The 17,986-nt window shown below is 46.2% G+C and overlaps 1 protein-coding gene across 1 annotated transcript in view; it reads right to left on the bottom strand.

The window, feature by feature from the left end:
• The window catches only part of LOC123753261 (autotransporter adhesin AIDA-I-like), a 39,213-nt gene that overhangs the window by 4,702 nt on the left and 16,525 nt on the right, over window positions 1–17,986 (bottom strand). Inside the window, exons 3-4 of the mRNA XM_069324101.1 lie at window positions 6,830–7,103; window positions 5,412–5,515 (exon numbers count right to left, since the gene is read on the bottom strand). Of these exons, the coding sequence (XP_069180202.1) occupies window positions 5,412–5,515; window positions 6,830–7,103 (378 nt within the window). The remainder of the gene's footprint in view (window positions 1–5,411; window positions 5,516–6,829; window positions 7,104–17,986) is intronic.

Here is a 17,986-nt window from a genome sequence, read left to right as displayed (position 1 = left end):
TAGCAGCTGTCTAACTCCCAGGAACCTGTTTACTGCTAGGTAACAGAGGCATCAGGGTGAAAGAAACATTTTGCCCATTTGTTTCCGCCTCCACCAGGGATCGAACCCGGAACCTCAGGACTACGAATCCGAAACACTGTCCACCCACCTGTTAGGGGCCCTGCCCTGCTGTTGACCATTACTACAGATCCGACAGTTATTTTACTGGGCTTAGCTCATGCATTCCTTTCTCGAGTAAATTCTGCTGTTGCATTAGACGAGTGTTCTCGCATTTTCTTGAAAACTAGTTGCACATATCATCGCTTTACTTGAACATAATCATCTGAGTTATACAAAGGAGCATGTGGGTGGGGGGATGGGGTACAGTAATCAATTCATTAGGAAGGATCTTATCTGTGCCTTAAGGAATAGCATGAGGGGTGTTTCCTATAGAAGCATTAATTGAAGAATTTATGGCACACTGAACTAAGGGTATAAATTTATCCCAATTACTGTTATCAAAATTCAAATTGACTCTCAAAGCATATAACACTTTCCGGTTAGTACGCTCTGCTAACCCATAACTTGCTGGATGATATGACATAATACAACATTTTTTAATGTTATACAAATCACACAAACTAGTTAACACTTTCGCGCTCCGTGGAGTAAACTGTGTACGGGGTTGCGTGGTGACCGCCGGCCAGGTCGGACGTTCCTGAGGTCTCTCCGCTTCTGGCTAGTGTTTACGTTGGGTGATCGCTTGTTTGCCCTGCTGGTGGTGGTTTGCCACTGACAGGGTGACGTTTGCTTAGCCATGGGGACGTCTCGCCCTCCAATGGCGAGGACGCTGTCAGCTGGTCTGGCGTTTACGGTGCCAGTGGACCATCCATTGGTTGGTGTCGCCCTGGTGGACGTGCTGCATGTGGAGCTGTCGGACCTGGTGGGCATCCAGCTGCTTCATGGCCACCGTGCTGTAGTCAAGTTCCGCCTCCAGGCTGCCTTTCAGGCGTTTCTCGAGCGGTGTGAGGGGCGTGTTTACCCTCTCCCTGATACTGCTGGCACCGTTAAGGTAGTGAATCTCAGTGTCACCTTGACGTCTGTGACAGTGCATGGTGCCCCCTTCGAATTTCAGGACGACTTTTTAACCTCCTGTTTCGAACGGTTTGGGGCTGTTAAGTGTCCGATGGAATAAGGTCGTTGCCGGGCACTGTGTTGGTATGCTTGACGGCTCCCGCACCCTGACGATGTCGCTGAAGTGTAGTGTACCGTCATCGATGTCCGTGTTGGGTTACACGCTCCGCTGCCAGTACCGGGGTCAACCGCGCACCTGTTATCGGTGTGATCACGAAGGTCATCTGGCTGCGGCGTGCGACGTGGGAGCAACTGGTCGGGTGCATGTTCTTCGTGCGGAGGATTTTCCGCCCCTGTTGCGTTCGGACGGTGTGGGTGCTGTGCCTGAGGCGCCTGACTGCCTGTCTGCTGCTCTGCCTGTTGAGGAGAGCTCTACGGCCTGTGCGACACGTCAGGTGACTGCTGTGGCCCCTGGGGTTGTTGAGCCGGTGTGTGGGGGTGACGGGGCGTCGCCTGCGCTGCGTGTAGTGCAGGGTGTCCCGGTGGAGGTTCATGTCCCACCCCCGCCTGTGGATGTGGTAACGGCTCCCGGGGACGCAGGTTCTGCTGTTTTGGAGGGGGTGCTTCGGCAAGGTGAGGTGCCTGCCGTGCCTGTGTGTGTTAACGACTGTGGTTCTGCTCTTTCCGTTCCTTTGCAGAAGCGTGCACGTCGGTGTTCTGAGGCTGTTTCCGTGGATGATGTAGACAGTGTGGGTGATGTGGCCTCTGTGGACTCTTCGGACGGTGCGGGTGTGGCCTGTGTGGATGTAACGATGGTGGCCGTGCCTGCGGAGGGGCCTGCTGGGCGTGGTGTGGTGCGGCCTGTCTCGAAGCGTTCGCGGCGGGCTCGGAGTGTGTCTCCCCTTCGTGGTGTGCCTTGGGAGGAGGTGGGGGAGTATGGTGCTCAGCTGGCGTCCCCCGCCGTGGATGATGGTGCTGTGCGGGGCTCCGAAGTTGCTACCTGTGTCCCCCTTCCTGTGTCACCTGCTGTTGGATCCCCGCAGTGGGGGGTTGTCCCTGATGATCGGGACCTCGTCGTGATGTTGCGGAAAGATGTGCGCCGGGGAGCCTTGGCTCCTGTGCCCTGTGGTGGGGTCGCTGCCGCGCCTGCATCCCCTGCTGTTCCCCCTCCTTCATTGCCCCGGTCTGGTGGTTGCCTAGTCCCGTCTGCTGGGGTCGTGCCCTGTGAGGGTCCGGAATTGGGCCCTTATTGGGATGCCCGGGTGCTTCCGATCCCATGGTGCTCGTCCACTATCTGGGTATCGTCTGAGAAGGTGTTTGTTTATAGGGTGCCGGATAGGATGTCTCAGCCGAGGGTACTGCCTGATGGCCGGCTGCCCGCCGACCTGTGGGTGATTTGGGAAGCGTACTGCTTGCGCTTTCCGATATGCAAGTTTCCGGAGAAGTATTAGTTCCCATCTTGCGCACACGGCTATGCCGTGCCTGGATCAGCTGCCGCCGTGACCACGACTCCCCGCCCCCCCGGTGCGGGGAGTCTCCCTCTAACGTTCGCCTCTGTTTTCGTCGCCACTCCTCTCTCTACGGCCCATCACATCTACCGCTTTTGACTTTCTTCTCCTCCTCACCATCAACGCATCTCCTTACATCTGTCCTGGTGCAGTCATCGGGAGGGTTACCCCTTCATGCAAACTGCACCTATTCTCAAGAAGAAGAAGAAGAAACTGTGAACTTTCTGGGATTGAGCCGGTCGTTTCGGGTGACCGCGAGGCAACACTAAAATGTTTATAATCTTTTCGGTCTGCTCACCTTAATATTCCATGTATGTATTTAAATTTAGTATCAATTTGTTCGCAAGAGAATGCTCTAGAAGAATATATATGTAACATTTCACCAAACCTGACATGAGACCCGCACAAAATAAAAAACTATGGCAATCGTTAGCCGTGAGCGTAAACTATTACTGAGCTCTCGACCGTTATCTGAGAGAATAACTTTTAGTGTACTGTATCTACCAATTATTTGGTCATGGAATGCACTGGCTATAGTTTCTGTTTTGTTCTGGATAGGAGCTAATTCACAACAATGTGAAAAAATTATCAACCATTAAGAGCAAATGTTTGTTCTCCTTTTCTGTTTCTGTAATTTTTTTTTTACAAATCCTTTGATACTTGTTCCCAAGGTACTTAGTCGCTGGGTACACATGAATAGGATTTGGTCCCTTGACCTGTCCCTTATACTTAAAACAAATTAAACAACTTTCAACATAATGAGCAATCTCTTTAGTCATTTTGGGCCAGAAATACTTCAACTGACCTTGCTGGAGAGTATGATCCTTTCCTGGATGTGCACTTGATTATAGTTGGTACTAATAATGCTGGGACAACTAGCTGACAACACCTCCCAAGAAAGATCCCTAGCGTTACTACTCTACACAGTAAATTGTCAATTCATCACTAACTCTTTCAATGGTATTGGGGGTTTGTGAGTCGAACAAGTATCTTGCTTTGTCAAAAACTTAATGCCAGGTGCCCATATAAGGTCTTGTCTGCCTCAACTTCTGTAGCATCTATGTTGAATAATTTACATGAATTGCAGCTACGTGTTAAAAAATAGCATCACCTACAACATTTTGTTTCCCTGCAATATAACCAAATTGGAGGATTGAACTCTTGAATGAACAAATATCTAGCAAACTTTCCAACGGGATTCTTATTCATGAACAAAGGAATTAATGGTTGATGTAATGAAGATGTTCTTAATGTAAGAACATGGACAGGATAATTATAGATTATATCCCTGAAATATTTAGAGCCCATATAACTCCTAAAGCTTCACACTCAGTTGCACTATAATTTTTATCTTTTTTTTAGATAATGTGCAGCTAGCATAAGCTATTGTGTGATCTCTGTGTCCCTCAATGTGAAGTCATGCAGCACCCAAGCCTACATCACTGTCATCTGTGACTAATGTGAAAGGTTTAGAAAAATCTGGGTACCTAAAGACAGGTGAAGAGATCAATGCTGCTTTGAGTTTACTTAATGACTGATCTTGGGATTCTTCCCAAACAAAGGGTTCATGTTTTCTTTGCAACTTGTAAAAGGGAGAGGTTATTATAGAGAATCCAGCAATAAATAAATTATATAATCCTAAAAGACTTGTCAACTGTCTTACGGCTTCTGCAATACATGGCGTTGGAAAATCACAAGCAGCAATAGTTTTTTATTCATTCAAGGTGATTCCTGAAGAGGTAACTGTATGACCTACGAAATTATCTTCTTTAAAAATTAGCACTTTGAGAATTTTATCTTTAAAGTTGCTTCAGCTTGAGTTGCAAACATTTTCTCAAGGTTGTGTAAGTGAGCCTGAACATCTTGCAACATGATCATGATGGTACACCAGAAGAGTACTACCTTCTACTACTTCTAAGTGTACTACTACACTACAAGTGCAAATTTATGAAAAAGGTTTATTATGAGCCTGAAAAAGGTTATTTGACTACTCCACAACCCAAATGGCATTTTCTTAAAATTAAAAGGACCATTGGGAGTACTAAAGGCTGTCAACTGTTTACTTTCCTCATCAATTGGGATTTGACATAATCCTTGAAACAAATCCAAAGTTGAGAATACCTTGTTTCAACCAATGCTTTCCAACAAATCATTTATGACTAGAGATGGGAAACGGTCAGGTATAGTTACTCTGTTAAGCTTCTAGTAGTTGATACCAGTCTTCATGTCCCATCTCGTTTTGATACAAGAATCATCGGGGCATCCCATGGTGAATTCCTCCACTCTATTACATCATCCTGTATCATTTCCTCTATAAGTCTATCAGCTTCTGCTCTGAGAATGTGGTAGACTGTAAGCTGGTACATAAATTGGTCTAGTTCCTTGCTCAAGGGGAATTTTATATGTATCTAGCTGTACCCGGCCACGCGTTGCTGTGGCTCAGCAACACACATGCTTTGCTGAGGAACCTTCCCCCTGTCTCCCAGTCCTCCCCACCATTCCCCCTCCTCCATTCTCTCGTCTTCCCAACCATTCCTCACTCCCCCATCCCTTCCTCCTCCCATCCATTCCCTACTCCCTCATCCCCTCTTCATCCCTGCCATTTTCTCTCTACCCCATCCCTATTTCCTCCCTACCATCCTCCACTCCACCGTCCCCTCGTCTTCTCCACCATCTCCCACTCCCCCCATCCCTCGTCCTCCCTACTATTCACCCCCTCCCCTGTTCCCTCGTCCTCCCCACCATCCCCCACTCTCATGTCCTCTTGTCCCTCCCACCATTCACCCTTCTCCTGACCTCTCGTTACCACCCCCGCCAACTCCACCGTTCCCTCGTCATCCCCACTATTACCCCCTCCTCTACCCCGTCGTCCTCAGTACTATCCCCCACTCCCGTCCACTCGTCCTCCCACTCCCTCGTCTGATGTGTTCCCAAATGATCTGATGTTCCCACCACTGAAACATAAGAAAAAGAATTAAAAAAACGAAATGAAAAACAATGAAAAATAACAAAATAAACTATAATCACGAAATGAGTAGATATGTATAAGTTTTCACCATACATTGCCATATGTATGGTAAACAACAAAGCTCAGTTCCAACAGAGTGTCACACAAAATAATTAAATCATAATGAAAAAAATCAAAATATATGAAAAATCAATTTATCAAGTAAATTGGAAACATTGAATTGGAATCGTAACATATTTAGTATAGCGTGAGTTGCTCTTACGTGCAACAGATGGCGCTGTTTTTAAAGAAGGCAAGTGTTTACCTGTCACAGGTGTGGCATCTGTTCTTAGACTCACGAAATGAGCAGTGTGTAGTGTTGTGCAACACAGCTCAATTCCAGGACAATGTCACACAATATAATATATATAAATTGAAATGATGGTAAATCGAAATATATGAAAAATTAATATGTCAATGCAATCAGAAACATTGAAACGGAATCTTACATATTTAGCACAGTGTGTATGGCTCTTATATGCAACAGATGGTGCTGTTTCATAAAAAAAAAAATGTTTTTAACTGTCACAGGAGTGGCATCTATACATATACTTACGAAATGAATGGTATGGTAAACAAAACAGCTCAATTCCAACACAATGTCACACAAAATAGTTAAGTCAACATTAAAATAAATAGAAATCTATGAAAATTCTATTTATCATTGCAATTGGAAACATTGAAATGGAATTCATAACATATTTAGTATATCATGTGTTGGTATTATGTGCAACAGATGGCGCTGTTTAAGACAAAAAATGGTTTTACCTGTCACAGGTGTGGCATCAATATAGTAGGTATACAAAAACATGTGCATATTCGGATAGAATGTTGTGCCAGAATTTCAAAGCAATCGGTGAAGAACTTAGGGAGATTACAGCATGTGATGCTCTTACGCGCTGTTTATTAAAAAAAAACATGTTTTTTCCTGTCACAGGTTAGGCATGTATATAGTAGGTATATAAAAACATGCGCCTATTCAAATGCAACGTTGTGTCCAAATTTCAAAGCAATCGGTAAAGAGGTTTCGAAGATTTCTCTCACATGAAAAACACAGTTTTTCAACAAAAGCATGTTTTTTTCCATCACAGATGTGACATCAATATAATATGTATATATAAACTTACTCGGATGCGAATGGAACATCGTGTAAAAATTTGAAAGCAACTGGTGAAGAACTTTCGTAGATTAGCTATTTTGAACAAACGAACATTTACATTTTTATTTATATAGATTAGAGGTTTAAGACCTAACATTTTGCCTGGTATAGGTACAGCTGCTCTATTTTTGTTCAAAATTTCCAAAAGTTGAACCATGGAGGCAAGGAAATCAGTAGGATTGAGGTGTTGCTCCTGCACCTCTGACTGAGATCCACATTCTCCTAGTGTGAGTGTACACACTGCATGCTCCATGGAGACATCATCCACCACTCGCACCAGTAACATGTAATGGGCAAAATCTACAACGTGGGTGGCAGACTGGAGGTGGATGTCGGCACTACTAGTGTTTGAAACATACAGTGTAACAGTACCATCCTGAGCAACATGTCAGGAAGGTTCAACATACATTTTATATGTTTCACTGTCTGCAATGACATCCGATAACTCGGACACTCCCTGAATCTTAACTCTTACTTTAGTGAGAGTGAGAGTGCAACACATTGTCAGCAGGTGTAGAACATGTAGAATTAAAATAAGTCCACTTATGGATGTCAACGAACAAACTAACATTAAACATCGAAAAGACTTACTACATCTTATTTGGAAGCAAATCATCAAATGCAATTCAGCTACAGATAGACAACATTAACATCAGTAATAAAAATGATGGCAAGTTTCTTGGCCTATTCCTAGACAAGAGACTCAACTTCAGCACCCACATTCAACACATAACTAAGAAAGTCTCTAAGACAGTTGGTATACTCTCCAAAATCAGATATTATGTTCCTAACTCTGCTCTCCTCTCACTATATTATGCACTAATCTACCCCTATCTTAATTATGGTATCTGTGCATGGGGGTCTACCACTGCAAACCACCTTAAGCCCATCATCACACAGCAAAAATCTGCTATCAGAATAATAACTAACTATGCTTTCAGACAACACTCAGCTCCCTTGTTTAAATCCCTAAACTTGCTAAATATTAACTCCCTCCACACATTCTCTTGTGTCAACTACATTTACAAAACCCTGTTCTTAAATGCAAACCATGCTCTGAAACTCTCCCTGGACAGATGTAATAGGACCCATTATCACCACACCAGAAATAAATATCTCTTTGATATCCCCAGGGTCAAACTTAATCTGTGTAAACACTCTGTGCAAATTAAGGGACCTAGTCTATGGAACTCACTCCCTAGTGAATTGAAAAACTATAAAACTTTTGCCTTATTTAAAAGCAAAACCAAAAAGTACCTAACTTCATCTTCTTAGTTTCCTACACTGAGCTTTAAATTTGATCTGTACCTAGTGTTACCCAATCTCCTAATTTTTATGTAATATCAAACAACCTTATCATTGTGTTCATTGCTGTCTTCTTTTATGTGCTAGCCATATGCTGTATTGTGACTACCAATTTTTGTCAACTACCATTTTAAGCTGTCATTGCAATCAATCTTAGCTACCTATGTGCTTTAATATACTGTACCTACAATTTTCTCTCATCTTCTTTTTTTTTTTTTCATTTCATGTAATCTGTTATTTTTTTGTCTATAAATTTTGCAAGTATTTACCTCCTTAAAATTTTCTTAGATTAAGGACCTGCCCGAAACGCTGCGCGTGCTAGTGGCTTTACAAGACTGTAATTACCATATTTGTATCCTCACATTCCTTATGTACATTCTTGTATATGCATAAATAAATAAATAAAAAAATGTCAACACGTGACCTCAGAGATGGAAGTCGCTAAGTGAGCAAGGTTACGAGAATCTGTTAGGGCGTCCCCCTCCAGAAAGTCTTGATATTCACTCTCCTGAGCAATTGCACAACTACGATGCTTCAATTGAGTGCCTGTTTTCTTTTCGGGAGAGCTACTGTGACATGGCCTTGACAAACCAACGTTAGTAAGTCGCCTGTCAACAAAATGAATGTAATCATCCTGTCGGTTTAACCCGTGACCTATTCTAGACATGCTACATAATGGTATGACGTTGTCTATAATACTTTCGTCCCCCTCCCCGTTCAGCTTGTTGTTGCCGTGAGGGGGGGCTTAGTGGACGGCTGCCGGAGTGTGATGCTCCTTGGGACAGTCCTCTGTCCTTTTGTAGCCTTGTGCTCCTGCTGCTGTCCTCTCAAATTTTGCTGAACAACTTTTCCTTTTCCTTCTGTTTCGTTTTTCTCCCCCTCTTCTCCTATCTGCTTGTCGTTTCCTGCCGACCTTTTGCGTGTTTTTGGTTATTCCTTTGGACTTCTTCCATTTTGATGCCCGGGTGCTTGAGGAGGCATACTCTTGCACCGGTAGAACTGTAGTACCCAACGTCGAGAGCGAGGGAAAACTTTTATTGTCAATCATCCTTTCGTCACTGAACCCGATCTCGACGGACTGACGGTTCTTAAGGTGGCGTTTGTGGGGCGTATTCTCATGACGCACCCCTAGGGGGCCCCGGCATGATCGGCGATAGCTTCTTGTTGGGTGTCCTGCCTCTAATTGTGGCTCCATGGTGGGTGTGGGGGCACATTCGTGAATGAATTTTTATGGTTCGTACCTATGTTGTGTTCTGTTCCTCCTTTACCTTCTCAGGCTCGTGGGGTGGGCGACCAAGCCCCCGAGTCGGTCCGTGTTGGAAGACCGGGCTCTGTGGCCTCCGCTGCATTGAGCCCCGACCGTGCTCCTCCTTTGGCCTCTCTGACTACTCCCCTCGGCTCCCCTCCCTCCTCTGTGGTTGGGTCGAGCCCCGAGCCCCCAGTTGTGACTACCTCGTTCCCTGGCACGGCTCCTTCTCTAGTTGTAACTACTGCGCCTTTTAACCCCTCTCTCTCTGGGGGTTCTCAACGCCGTCCTCGACACAGCCACACTCGCTCGATTCCTTCCCGTTCTGATGCCTATCAAGCCTTGTTTGATCCCGCTTCGTGGGCCTAATACTTTGATCTCCTCCCTCTTGATTCTGCACCTCCTGATGATTTCTCCCTCCATCGAAATCTTGTTGATTCCGTGGATGCCTCTGTTACTTTCAACCCCACTCGTCTCGCTTCACGTGTCGTTGCTGCTGCTCCTCAGGATGCGGCTTCCCGCTTGGCTGCCTTATCCTGCCTTGGCGAGACCCCTGTTCGGGTCTTAAAGAACGCTCAGTTGAATGCCAGTAGTGGCACTATTCTCCTCCCGCCCCATGTTGCGACCAGCGTTCGGAATCTGCAGGACTGCCACGATGATATTCGGCATATCCTTGATGCCCAGGGCCTTTCTGTCCTCTGGGTTGACAAGTTTACTCGTCCCCCTCGTGGTCGTCGCCGTCAACCCCTTCGGGTTGTGAAGATCACCTTTGATGGTAGGACCCTTCCACCCTCTGTCATTCTTGCTGGTGCCAGGTGCTCTGTCCATGAGTACATTCCTTTTCCTCGGCTCTGTAACAAGTGCTGGAGGTTTGGGCATGGTGCCCTCCGCTGCTCTGGGACTGTCTCCCTCTCTGTCCTTTGTGTGGGGGCGAAGGTCACTCTAAGTCAGAGTGCACTTCTCCCCAGGTTTGCTGCCTCAACTGCGGTGAGGCCCATCCAACCTTCTCCCGTGCATGTATCCATTACAAGCTTGAGGCAGCCGTCCTCACCTTGAAGCACTGGGAGCGTATATCTTTTCCTGAGGCGAGGCGCCAGGTTCGCCGGCTTCCGCCTTATGCTAACATCTCCTATGCTCGCGTGTTGCGCTCTTCCTCTCCTCGTCCTTTCCGCCTTCCTCAGACTCACAACCGTTTTCGGGCCTTGGACCCTGATATGCCCACTGCCCCCTCCTCTGTTCCTTTGAGTTCTGTCTCGAAGGGTCCCCCTCCTGGTCCTCTGTCTGGGGATCCCCTTCTTTCTACCCGGTCTGTTATGTCTCCTGTGTCTTCTTCCTCGTCTCCCTCTCTGATCCTCCTTCCCATCCTTCTCCTCCATCTATTGACTCTCCCCGCTGCCTGTCGGTGCGGGCTGATGTCCATCGCTCTCCTAAGGGCATTTGTGTGTGCTCTCGTTCAGCTTCTCCTGTTGAGACCCTGGAATCCATTGCCCGGTACGTAGTTGCTGGGACACAGGTCTCTTTAAGTCAGAAGCGCAAGCCTGGTTCCTCTCCTTCCTCCTCCTTTTCGGCTAAGAAGGCTTTGCTCTCTTCCTCGGCCCCCTACTACTGAATCTCTTGCTCCTTCCCCTCCCGTTTTGTTGGTTACGTCCCCTGTTCCTGCTATGGAGGTTTCTTTAGCCCCTGCTTCCCTCTCGGTTGCTGCCCTGGCTGAGGTGCGCTCCCCTCTTTCCCTCTTTCTACTCCCCTTCTTCCTGCTGCTGTCCTTGGCTGCTCCTCTCCGTTGTCTCTTCCTCTTCCTCCTCCTCCTCCTCCTCCGAACCCCGCCCACCCACCTCTGGTCTGTTCTCCCGCTTCCTTCCCTCCGTCTTTGCTCAGTTTACCCATGCCCCCTAACCCTGACTTTACTGACCCTGATCCCGACCCTGATCTTCTTTAACGTGCTGTGTTGTTCTTTTGCCTTTCTTTCTTCTTCCTTCTCTGTTGTTGTCCTTTCTCTTCTCGTCGATGTCTATTCTTCAATGGAACGTTCGAGGTTATTACGCCAATTTCCTCGAACTCCAACTTCTGATTTTGCGGTTTCGCCCCTTTGTGTCTGTCTCCAGGAGCCGATGCTTGGTGCTCGTCCTGGTCGCTTTCGTGGCTATTCCTTTCTCTCCCCCCCCCCCCAGCTATTGCTGGGACTCCTAACTCTTCTGCTCTCTTGATTCGCTCTGATGTTCCCTTTGTCCCCTTACTTTTTCCTTCGCCTCTCGAGTGTTCTGCTGCTCGTATCTTTGTGGGGAAATAGTACACTGTTTGTTCCATTTACCTCCACCCGAGTGTCCCGCTTTCTCTTCCTGATCTGAAACACTTACTAGACTCCTTGCCGGAGCCTGTGCTCTTGCTGTGTGATTTCAGTTGTCGTCATTCCCTTTGGGGTGATGTTCTGACGAACACCCGGGGTCTCCTTCTTGAGCCGTTTATCCTCTCTTCTTCCCTGTCTCTTCTGAATTCTGGTGAGCGCACGCATTTGGACTTACGGACTCGCACCCTTTACTGTCTTGATTTTTCTCTTTGCTCTTCTTCTCTTTACTTAGATTTCACGTGGCAGGTTCTTGATGACCTCCATGGCAGTGACCATTTCCCCATCCTTGTTACCTTTTTCTCTTTTTGCCCTCCCCTCTCCTTCCCCTAGGCGGCAGTTTGCGAAAATGGACTGGGACCTCTTTACCCTCAGCGCTGCTCTCTCTGACCTCTCCCTTCTACCTCTCCCTCACTCTCTCCTCCTTTTTCCTAACACTGTCTTCGATGCTGCCCTCCGCTCTATTCCTCGCTCTTCCTCTCAGGGTCCACGGAAGTGCGTTTCCTGGTGGAATGCAGACTGTGCTTGGATTGTCCGCTGTAAGCGTGCAGCCTGGAAGAGACACCGCCTTCGGCAGACGGCCGATTCTTTTCTTTTCTTTCGGAAGGCGAGTGCGGTGGCTCGTAGGGCCATCCGTATGGCTAAACGTGAATGATGGGCATCTTATGTCTCCACCATTACGTCCGAAACTTCTCTGCCACAGATCTGGAAGCGTGTCCACAAGATAGCAGGTAAGTTCGTTCCCGATGTTTCACCGGTCCTTCACCTCCATGGTACTCTTGTGGCAGACCCGTTGCAGGTCGCTATCGAACTGGGTTCCCACTTTTCTTCTGTTAGCTCTGGTCTTCATCTTCCCCAATCTTTCCTTCTCGTAAACCTGTCCTTGAGTCTCGTCCTTTAGATTTCTGCACTCGTCTTCGACTTCCCTATAACGATCCCTTCTCTCTCTCTCTGAACTTCGTTCTGCCCTGGCTCTCTGAGGTTCTACGGCGGCAGGCTCCGATGGTATTCATTATGAGATGCTTCGCCATCTCCCTCCGTGCACGTCTCAGTATTTACTGAGTTTGTATAATCGGATCTGGGAGTCGTCGTCAGTCCCTGAGGACTGGCTCAATGCCGTTGTCCTTCCTGTTGGCAAACCGGGGTCTCTGGGAACATCCCCTAAGGACTTTCGCCCTATTGCCCTCACAAGTTGTGTGTGAAACTCTTTGAACGTATGGTTAACGTTCGTCTGATGTAGTTCCTGGAACACCATCACCTCCTCTCCCCTTCTCAATATGGTTTCCGCAAGTGCCGCAGCACGACAGATGTCCTGGTGAACTTGGAGGTCTATATTCGTACTGCTTTTGCTGCGAAGACCTCCGTTGTTGCCGTTCTTTTTGACCTGGAAAAGGCTTACGACACCACTTGGCGATATCATATTCTATCCCAGCTTCATTCTTTTGGCCTTCGTGGTCATCTCCCTCTCTTTCTCCACAGCTTCCTCTCTCGTCGTTCCTTTCGGGTGCGGCTTGGTACCGCGCTCTCTGCCTCTTTTCAGCAGTACGAAGGTGTGCCCCAGGGTAGTGTTCTGAGCACTACTCTTTTTCTGGTTGCCCTCAATGGTCTTCTTTCCTCTCTTCCTTCAAGCGTCTTCTCCGCTCTCTATGTCGATGATCTTACCCTTTGCTGTCAGGGTGATGATTTGCCTCTCCTTCAACGCCGGCTTCAACTTGCGATTGATGTTGTGTCGTCTTGGGCCACCGATCATGGCTTCAAGTTCTCTACTACTAAGACTTGTGCCATGACTTTTACTCGGAAACGGGTTGTTCTTCGTCCCTCTTTGTCACTTTATAGTCATCCCCTTGAGTACAAAGATTCCGCGAAGCTTTTGGGGTTATTCCTTGACACTCGTTTGTCTTGGTCTCCCTATATCTCTTACCTCCGTGTTGAGTGCTCTAAGGCCCTTACCCTCCTTCGGGTATTGTCCCATACTTCTTGGGGAGCAGATAGGCGCACTCTCCTTGCTTTACATTCCTCTCTAGTCCTGTCTAAGCTCGATTATGGTTGCCCTGCTTACTCGTCTGCTTCTTCACATTCTACTCTTCGCCGTCTTGATGCTATGCACCATACTGGGTTGCGCCTCAGTTCTGGTGCCTTTCTTTCGACTCCCATCCTTAGCTTATATGTTGACACTGGCTTCCTGTCTCTCCAGGACCACCGTGATCGCTACTGTCTTCGCTATCTTGCGCGGTCCTTACAACATCCTTCCTCTCGCCTCTGTCGTGCTTTAACTTTTGCCCCTCCTGCGGTTCCTGTTCCTCTTCACCACCTCCCTCTTTCTGTCCGGATATCTCGATTACAGGATTCTCTTTCCGTTTGTGTTTCTAATGTTTCTCCTCGTGTTGTTCCTTCTTTGCCCCGTGGAGAGTCCCCTTTCCGCTATTTTGTACTTCCTTGACCCGCATCACTAAAGCTTTTACCCCTCCTACGGTTCTAAAACGCCTTTTCCTTGAGCACTTTTCTTCTTACTCCCGCTCCGTTTCTGTCTTCACTGATGGGTCTAAGTCTGCAGACGGTGTTGGCTACTCTGTTGTTTTTCCTGATCGCACTTGTATGTGTCGCTTACCTCCGAAGACTAGCATCTTTACAGCGGAGCTTTATGCTATTCTCTTTGCTCTTCGTCTCCTGCTTTCTCGTTGTCAGTCTTCCTTTGTTGTTGTTGTTGACTCTCGTAGTGCCCTCATGGCTCTCGGGTCCTTTAATCCGGTTCATCCAGTAGTTGTCGAGATCCAGTATTGGTTGTTTCTTGTTCACAGTAAATTTAAGTCGGTTGAGTTTTGTTGGGTTCCCAGCCATATTGGTGTGTCTTTAAATGAGCGTGCAGATGCTGCCACCAAGGAAGCTGTCCGCTCTTGTCCCATCTCTCGTAAAGGTATTCCATATTCCGACTTTTACCCGGTTATCCATTCCTCCATCCTTACCCATTGACAGGATTCTTGGTCGTCTCTTACTTGTAACAAACTATGTACTCTTAAATGTTGTGTTTCCTCGTGGCCGTCCTCCTACCACCGTAACCGGCGATGGGAATTGGCTCTGGCGAGGTTGCGTATTGGCCATACTCACTTAACCCATGGTCACTTGATGGAGCGCCGCCCTGCTCCTTATTGTCCTAATTGCATTGTCCCTCTTACGGTCATGCATGCCCTTCTTGAATGTCCCGACTTACAGGACGAGCGTGTGTCTTGCTTTCCGACTGCCCCTCGCGGTCACCTGTCCCTCAATAGAATTCTTGGTGACTCGGATACTTTTGATATCGTTCGCCTTATGCTTTTTTGTTCTCGTATTGGCATCTTTGGTGATATTTAGCGCCCTCTGATTATCCCGCACATTTGATGGTTCTACATAGCTTTCCCGGTTTGGTGCCTTCTTTTGATAATTACTTACTTACTTTAATACTTTCGTTCCAATGATGGGAAAAGGATGCAATATTTTCATCAATAATGATGTACAACCCTAGTAATATGTTACCTGGAAACTGGATACTGTCAATAACTAGGCATGTTATAGAAAGCGTGATGTCCTTTAACTTGAGTGGGAGGTCTATTTCCTCTTTGTCTGTTACTTTATTTCCAGAAACACCACTCGGAAAAGGTATGGGTGATTTTTGTACTGTGACAGGGGTGCTTACTTGCAATATCTCTAAGGGCTGAAGGCTTCAAAATATTTATTTCAGCCCCTGTATCAACAAAGAGTTTTAAAACTCTTCCATGGACAATGGCAGATACTAAAGGACCGTCACTAGAAACTGTACAATTTATTGCCTATAACATATGTTGCTTAGGGTGTCTGCATCTGGTCTTGGTAACATTCACTTGGGTTCCATAAACATCTACCGTAGGTCTATTGACAGTGTCCTCCTCTGTCAAGTATCCAAATCTACTTTGGGTAGCTTCGGAATACACAAGGAGGAAACTAGGTCTGGCTAACTTGCTTGGGTTAGACGGTGGCTTTGAGATTTCCCCGGCGACGTAGAGTGAACATGCTGAGCTCCAGACTTCTGTGACCTGGTATTGTAGTTGGAGTGATTATTTTAATTATGGCAATACTGATAATGTCATGAACGCTGTTTGCCTTGCGAAGTCTGATCATGGGAACCACGAGCTGGGAATGTCATTTGCCGAGCTCTACAATCTGCAGTGAAGTGACCAACTTGTTAATGGTACTTACAATATGGGAGCCTTGAAGTATTGGATAGATAAGGAGAGTGAGAAATTTGTCTAGGCGATGATGACCGGGGTGCAGACCAGCAGTCCTTTGCTAAATGGTTGGATTTTCCACAATGTCAGTACGCGGCAGTGGTTAGTCGTGAGCTACAGCGTCTTGGCAACTTTTGAGGAGAAGTTGACTGAAGATTACCAGCATTCGTGGGGCTTCTGCAACCACGAATTTTGTGATTGTGAAGGAGGAGGGCGCTGAGGGCTTGCTATTACATTCATAGTGTCAGGGATGGAGGGGGGGGGGTGGCAACATTTGGGCATTTCAGGGAGCTAATTTATCTGTAGCATTATTCATAGCTTCAAAAACTTCCCCAATTTCGTGTTGAGGGGTAAACTTTTGCTGTTTCAGGAGACGTTAGGTGGGCTTTGTGGTGTTTGTGTGTTACTGAGGAAGTCTTGGTTGTAGGGTTGATGTAAAGTCATGACTTGGTTACTGACTTTAATACTTAATATGATTACATGACTAGTAGCTACCAAGCTTGGTGGACGTCCTGTATGCTCTATTGTTTACGTCCTCCTGGCGTCTCAGCCGCCGCACATAGAAAACGGATGGTACCATTTTCTGTGAACATGACATCCCTCTTTTTCTTTAAAAAGAATGAATACAGGATGTCTACCATGCTTGTAGCACAAAGCAAAGTTATTGACACAAAGTAAGTGATTAACATATCAAGAGATATTGCATACATTTAACATTAATTAAGCATACAAAGAATTTAAACAACTTAATCTTTACCACAAAGGATTTCAATGTTAAAAAATACATATGCAATGTTAAACAAACATGAAAGAAACTGTAATACAAAGTTACAAAATATTGAATGAGAGATCTGCATTAATCAAACAATATTAAATTTACTTTAGCACAATAAGTAAATAATTTGCATTACATGAGAACACAATCATCAAATCGTGTAGGGCGTTTAACATGACGTTTAGGACGAGAGTCCTTAAATACAATAATATCCCTTGATGAATTGTTTATCGAGTTATAACTCATTTTTTCTTTTTCTTTTGCACGACTTTGCACTTCATCATTTTCTACACTAGTTGGAATCACTTTGAAATAAGCCATATTACGTGTTATACTATGATCTCTATTACTAGCTGTTACCATAGTTCCTTTTACACTAATCACTTTATATGGTTTTGTATCATACGGTATATCTAACTTTCCCTCTTTTTTTCTTTTTATCGAGAACAGTATCTCCAACCTTTATGAATTGTTCCTTTGCACGTTGATCATGAGCAATTTTCATTTTGCCCTTGGGCTAGTGCATCCTTCTGAGCGAGACGTTTATCCGTTACCTCGGCTGGCATGACGGGTTGTGCGATTCTCATAGGACGTCCAAATAAAAGTTCGCCAGGCGACTTGCCCAGTGTTCCATGTGGTGTTGCACGGTAGTTCCTGAGAAAAGCATACATAGCTTGTTTGCAGGATCGTCCTTCGGCATGAGCACAGCGTACCGCTTTCATGAGAGGTTGCATGAATCTCTCGACTTCTCCATTTGCTTGAGGATGTAGTGGCATCACACGGCGGTGTTTGAATCCAATATGCTCAGCAAAGTTGACGAAGTCTTGTCCATTGAATGGCGGTCCATTGTCCGTCTTGACAACTTCAGGAATGCCAAAATTTTAAAAGATCTTGTCGAGTTTCGGGATGACAGCCTTTGCAGATGTGGAAGTGGTGATTTCTACTTCTGGATAACGTGAGTGATCATTAATGACTACCATCAAGTACTCTCCAGTTGGTAGTGGTCCGCAGAAGTCCATCGATACTTCCGTCCATGGTGCAGCAGGTAGTGGTGAAGGTTGTAGAGGTGTTGGTCTTGAAGTATCCACTGCAGCTTGGCAAGGGACACAGGCATCATGCATGTCCTTTGCTTGACGATCAATGCCAGGAAACCACACCTTTTCTCGTAGCAGCTGTTTGGTCCTAACAAGACCTTGGTGTCCTTGATGTGCAAGCTTCAGAGCACGTTGCTGGAGAACAGCTGGAATGACGATACGAGTACCTCGCAGCACGGTGTCGCGTTGTTGCGTAACACTTAATTCTGTCTGGATGCGTTCAAGTGCTTTGAATGCATCTTGGTCAACTCCTGAGGGTG

The sequence above is a fragment of the Procambarus clarkii genome, chromosome 13, assembly GCF_040958095.1.
Source record: "Procambarus clarkii isolate CNS0578487 chromosome 13, FALCON_Pclarkii_2.0, whole genome shotgun sequence".
NCBI lineage: Eukaryota > Metazoa > Arthropoda > Malacostraca > Decapoda > Cambaridae > Procambarus > Procambarus clarkii.
Note: the sequence above shows the minus strand (reverse complement) of the source record. Positions and strands in the feature narration are given on the sequence as shown.